At 35.3% G+C, this 5,671-nt stretch overlaps 1 protein-coding gene across 1 annotated transcript in view; it reads right to left on the bottom strand.

Moving 5' to 3' along the window:
• Window positions 1-206: 206 nt before the first annotated feature.
• LOC106871410 (orexin receptor type 2) overlaps window positions 207-5,671 on the bottom strand; it is a 30,652-nt gene continuing 25,187 nt past the window's right edge. The window contains exons 2-3 of the mRNA XM_014917835.2: window positions 4,252-4,529; window positions 207-2,287 (exon numbers count right to left, since the gene is read on the bottom strand). Of these exons, the coding sequence (XP_014773321.1) occupies window positions 1,342-2,287; window positions 4,252-4,529 (1,224 nt within the window). The 3' untranslated portion in view covers window positions 207-1,341. The remainder of the gene's footprint in view (window positions 2,288-4,251; window positions 4,530-5,671) is intronic.

Raw genomic sequence — 5,671 nt, 5'->3', positions numbered from 1 at the left:
GGACTTACAAATATATATAACATACAGAAAATTGCACTACTGGGCACTGCACACATCCTACGCAAAACACTTTCAATACAGTAACCATAAGAGCATCACAGCAAACCACAGCACATACCCAAAGCGCACAGAGCTGCGCTCGGTAGTGAAGTGAAAGCACGTTATAAAAATAAAACTACTGAACAATAATAATAATAATAATAATAATAATAATAATAATAATAATAATAATAATAATAATAATAATAATAATAATAATAATAATAGTGAACGCCCTCATGCAGTACCAGGTAGTGGCCCTCATGGCTTTTGATCTTAACTGATTGGAAGTGTTATCATGTACATTGTTTTGTCTTGGTATAAAAGATGGGCCACACTAAATATTCTGCTCAATACCACAGATTTGCTCGTCAGTTGTTTGACCTTAACCCGTTAAGCATGCCCGTTAGTGGCCGACGATATGTGCATCTCTGGTCACGAGCAAAAATAGTGGGGACGCATCATAGCCATATGCTGAGAGGAATTCTTTGAGGTTTGAATAATTCACCTCTGGAAACAAGGGGGTTTCGTTAAACATCCTTAAATAACCCTGTTGATGCTAATCTGTTCTGGCTCAGTACTACCTTGACACCTGTAGAGTACAAATCAAGACATGACAGAGTTGACCAATATTTATATTGGATAATAATCAAAACTGCTGACAAATGGTACAAATACCACCCTGAGACTGTAACTGAGAGAGAAAATGTAACTATTCTTTGGGACTTCCCAGTATGTACAGACCGGACCATCAAGGCAGATAAACCAGATATTGTTGTGAAAGACGAAAGCAATAAAGTCTGTTTACTGATTGACATGAGCATACCCTGTGACCATAATACCTCAGTAAAAGAATTTGATAAGCTCAGAAAATATAAAGATTTGCTAATCGAAATCGAAAAGATGTGGCATCTCAAGACGGTTACAATACTGGTGATTGTAGGAGTACTTGGAATAATCAAAAAAAGAACTGAAAATTATTTAAGAATGATCCCTGGCTTACTATCCATGCAGGAAGTGCAAAATGAACAATCTGGTGTGTTTGTTTTAATGGCCTACCAATGTATACAGTACGTTTCTCTGCCCTAGGTGTCAGGAGGACACTCGGCAAGAAATGGAAACAGAATTGAAAGAAGATGCTAATAATAATAATAATAATAATAATAATAATAATAATAATAATAATAATAAAGCTGAAGTGAAGATCAAGTATATAATGCGTAGGTATATAATGCGTGTGGCAAAAATATGATCCTTCCCGATATAACAAAATGCATATACATATATATATATATTTCAAATTTAGGTACTTGCAGAGAGAGTATCAGGATGTCCAGGTTCAATACGACAACAGCGGCAACAGCGTGCAGAAAAGCCACAACTGAATTTATGAAACACGCGCACGCATTCCTTTCTGAAATATGGGTTCAAGAAACTGTATATGATCGGGTTGCATGCATTGTTGATGAGGAAGAACTTTGAAAAGAGTTTTTCAACCACCCTGATAGCAATACTCTCCTCACGACCTCGACGGCTCTTATACGTTGAGTACTTGATGATCATTGCCAATAACGATGGAAGGTAACTGATGATGAAAAATAATGTCACAATGAACAGTATCAAAGTTGTTCGGCTAACTTTTTTACGCAAACTGCTGGCAAATCTTGCTCTGGTTAGCGGAAAAGATGGACTTTTCGGACTCATAGGACTTTTCGGACTCATTGGACTTTTCGGTTTCGATTCTTTGAAGGATTTTTTCAGAGATGCTGTTTTCGGGAATTCTGGCTGTTTTTCCTTTTCGTTGATACTAATCTGTTCTTGCTCAGTACTAGCCTGACGAGAGATCATCTTTCGTCTTCGTTGTCGGACCTCTAGGTAGAGGAGCGTATAAAGAACTCCAAGAATGATACAAATGAGGAAGAAAATGATACAGAGAAGGTAAAAGAAGATCAGAGCGAGCTTAGGTTTTATAACTGTACAGTCCTGAGAGATTATATTCTCCCTGAGCTTACGGGGTACTATACCGCTGTAGAATATGGAAGGCACAGCAATGAGTATGCCGACTATGGATGCGATTCCACACATTATCTTTATACTCATTACAGACATTTTGTCATGTGGTTTGCATACTTTCCAATAGCGATCAATAGCCACTTCCAACAAAATCATTGAAGATGCAATCACGGTGAAGGTCTCGGAAAAGCGGAGGATTTTGCATCCAATGTCGCTGGAAAACATATATGGGTATCTGCAAAGGAAGTGAGAACAAGTAAGTAACATGATGAGAAATGATAAACAAAATTTAGGACTTGACAAATGAATGTTTCTGTAATGTTTCTGCAATATTTACTTGGCAATGATGAATGGCATTGAACTACAAAGAATATATTGACATCATCCATATCTCACATTTCTTGTTTAAATAGCAAGAATAAAGTAGTGGTAGTAGTGGCGGCGTTGGTGGTGGCAGTGGCAACGACGGTGGTGATGGTGGTGGTGATGGTGTCGGCGGAATAGTTGTTTAGCTAAAAGCTCTAATCAAATATACTTATGATCAAAAGCATAACAGACGAACCGTCTCCTTTTTCCTGACCACAACACATCCAGAACTACATTAACCAATGTGTTCTCTTCTAACGCTAGAGGGTGTGATTTGAAGAATATCTGGCTTCTATTTTGACCGGGCCAAGAGACAGCGTAAAGAAACCTCCCCTCCTACAGAATTTTTTTTTAAATTTCTATCGACTTAGAAGCTAATTCTAACACTACAACTCACAAAAACCATATATAGCAATATTGAATGTGAGGCTAAGATTAATATTAAAACTAAAGAGAGTAAAATATCAAAACTTTGATTGATTCACATACAATTACGTCTCTAAAAGTAAAATATTTAAATAATATAGCATTAATAATAAATCGATCAAGAATAAAGTTACTACTACACTGGAAAAGGCTGTACTGAACCATATCAAAGAATATTCATTTTTCCCATTCGGACGAGTAGAATAGTCACTTATTTGAGCGGTCGTGATCAAATTTAGTGGTTTCAGAGGACAGCACTACGTTTGGTGAGTTGTGATGTTGATGCTCATTTTTTAAGACATTGATAGAATTTGTGATAACTTTACAACTGAGAATGGAAATCACGTCAAAAATTCACCCACAGCATCATAATATAATACCATATGGGATATTATGTTTTAGAATCTACACGAATTATACAATAATTTCCCTGTACATGGGAACACAGAAATATAATATAGTCTTGGAATATAAAACGCGATATAAACATTTACCAAATATTGAGTGAATGAATATCACTATTAGATATCTTGATATGTAATCTGAATGTCTGAAATATGTTCACTAAAAAGCTTTTGTCATGCTTTAAGGGAAGAAAAAAAGAATGAAATCAACACTTGTCAAGAACATATTGTGCTTCATAATATATGCGACATGTCGAATCTAGTTAATAACACTTCTCTGCTTACTCTTCCAACGTTTACATCATTTGCTTCTCTCTCCGAATTCTATAACACATCATTACTCTTTCTTCATATTCATTTTCTTATTCTATTTATTGTTACATTTTCTTACTGCCACACAACCATTTCCACCTTTCTCTCTCCCTCGTATTTCTTTCCTCTCTTTCTCTTTCTCTCTCTTTCTTTCTCACACACACACAGAGGCATACACACACACATACACACATACTTTTTAGTTTGGTACTTATTCTATTGTTCTATCGGTCTCTTAGGCCGACTGTTAAGTTACGGGGACGTGGAAAAACCAAAGCCGGTTGTCAAGTGGTGGAAGGTGCAAACACAAACACACATACATACATACATACATATACGACAGGCTTCCAGACAGCTCTGTCTACCAAATTCACTCGCAAGGCATTGATCGGCCCCCAGCTATAACAGAAGACACGTACCCAAGGTGCCGTGCAGTGATATCATCACTGCACGGCACTTTAGGACTTTAAATTCTAGTTGAAGGAGTGATAAATAACTGAAAAGAGAATTATATAAAATGTGGTTGTTCCTGATTAATAGTTTTTTTTTTTATAAGATACTTGTCGAAGTGGTGACATTAGTAAACATTTCTGATCTAACATTAAGATAGTTTTTCATAATTCTTAATAATTCTCTGAATATGAATATGTGTTATGTGTTAGTGTAGTTTATATAAGACTTATACACTTACCTCAAATCATACACTTCTGTTGGCATTCCAATCATACAAGCTATTAGATCAAAGATAGCTAGTGCTTCAATAAAATAGTTTGATGTAGAGACACGTTTGAAGCGACCTCGGTATATATAAAGAACCAGGATGTTCCCAGGTGTGCCCACTAACATTAACAGTGCCACAAATATTATAACCAATAGATATTTTTGTGCTTCCAAGTCATTTAGTTCAACCAAAGTGAGATTTGCCTGCAATTGAACAACTGAATCACTGAACGTCGTAGTACCATTCATCTGGAAAGAGAACGATAAAAAAATGAAGTAGATGAAGTAAATGTATTTAAATTTAGAGGCCGTAGAAACTGTTTAAGGTGAGCCAACAAGAGAGCCTACACGCGTTCACCCAACTTCTTAGAAAGGGTAACTAAATCTCCTTCATGTTACATATTACAATGTGATTTGAAGCAGATTTGAAGGAGGAATACATTAGATAATATAGTCTTAGAAATGTGTGCCTGAATAGAAGACACCCTTGAATTAAAAATAACAACGGTCTAAAGTAAACACACAGATCCAAAATCAATTGGAATTATGTTGGTTTATAAAAGACTTTCAAGAACAATTGCAACTACCTCACACATGCATTCCATGTGCCAATAATGATCCCATCCATCAAATGTACGAAGGTTCAATATTGCCAATATTATACGTTTCTCACATAAACAGTTTTACAAAACCCACTGAAATGGAAATTATTTGTTAAGATCGATAATGTTTGCTTTATCAATTTTATTAAGGTTTCGGCCTTTAAAACAAAACTTTTAAATATACAAGTAAATATTCATTCCTTTAATTAATTGATAATAATACAATTGATATACCATAATAGCAAATGGAGAATTACATTCAAATAGTTTTTGAAGAGAAAGAAAATTTGATATAAGGTTTTCTGTACTTTTTCATCCTTATGTCATTACCACGATAATCTAGACACATTACAATGTATAATAGATGGGTTGGAAACAGGATATCGTTGATAATTTTATGATACGGCATAACACCATGAAATGTGTGGAAGATATATTGTTTCAAATTGTCAAATTAATGAAACATGCACAAGCGTGGGTTGCGTGGTGGTTAGCAGACAGAAGGGTGCCAGACTAAATACTGTATGGTAGCTAGAAACGTTCAGTGAATTTTCAGTTCGAATTCCGCTATATCCAGATTCGTTTACCTCTTGTGTAAGCAAGTTGGCTTTAATCTGTTATCCTTTTAATGTCAATACGCGTAACGCTTTAAACATACCCTATGAAATGAAATCGAAGGCACAATCTTTTATACAAGTAACTTCTCTACTATAAGTTGAAATTGAAAACAATCTATTATTGATACATTATTTATAACTAACGGGACCTGTGAATATTTCACGAATTAAT

This window comes from Octopus bimaculoides, chromosome 1, assembly GCF_001194135.2.
Source record: "Octopus bimaculoides isolate UCB-OBI-ISO-001 chromosome 1, ASM119413v2, whole genome shotgun sequence".
Lineage (NCBI taxonomy): Eukaryota > Metazoa > Mollusca > Cephalopoda > Octopoda > Octopodidae > Octopus > Octopus bimaculoides.
This window is presented reverse-complemented; position numbering and strand designations above follow the sequence as displayed.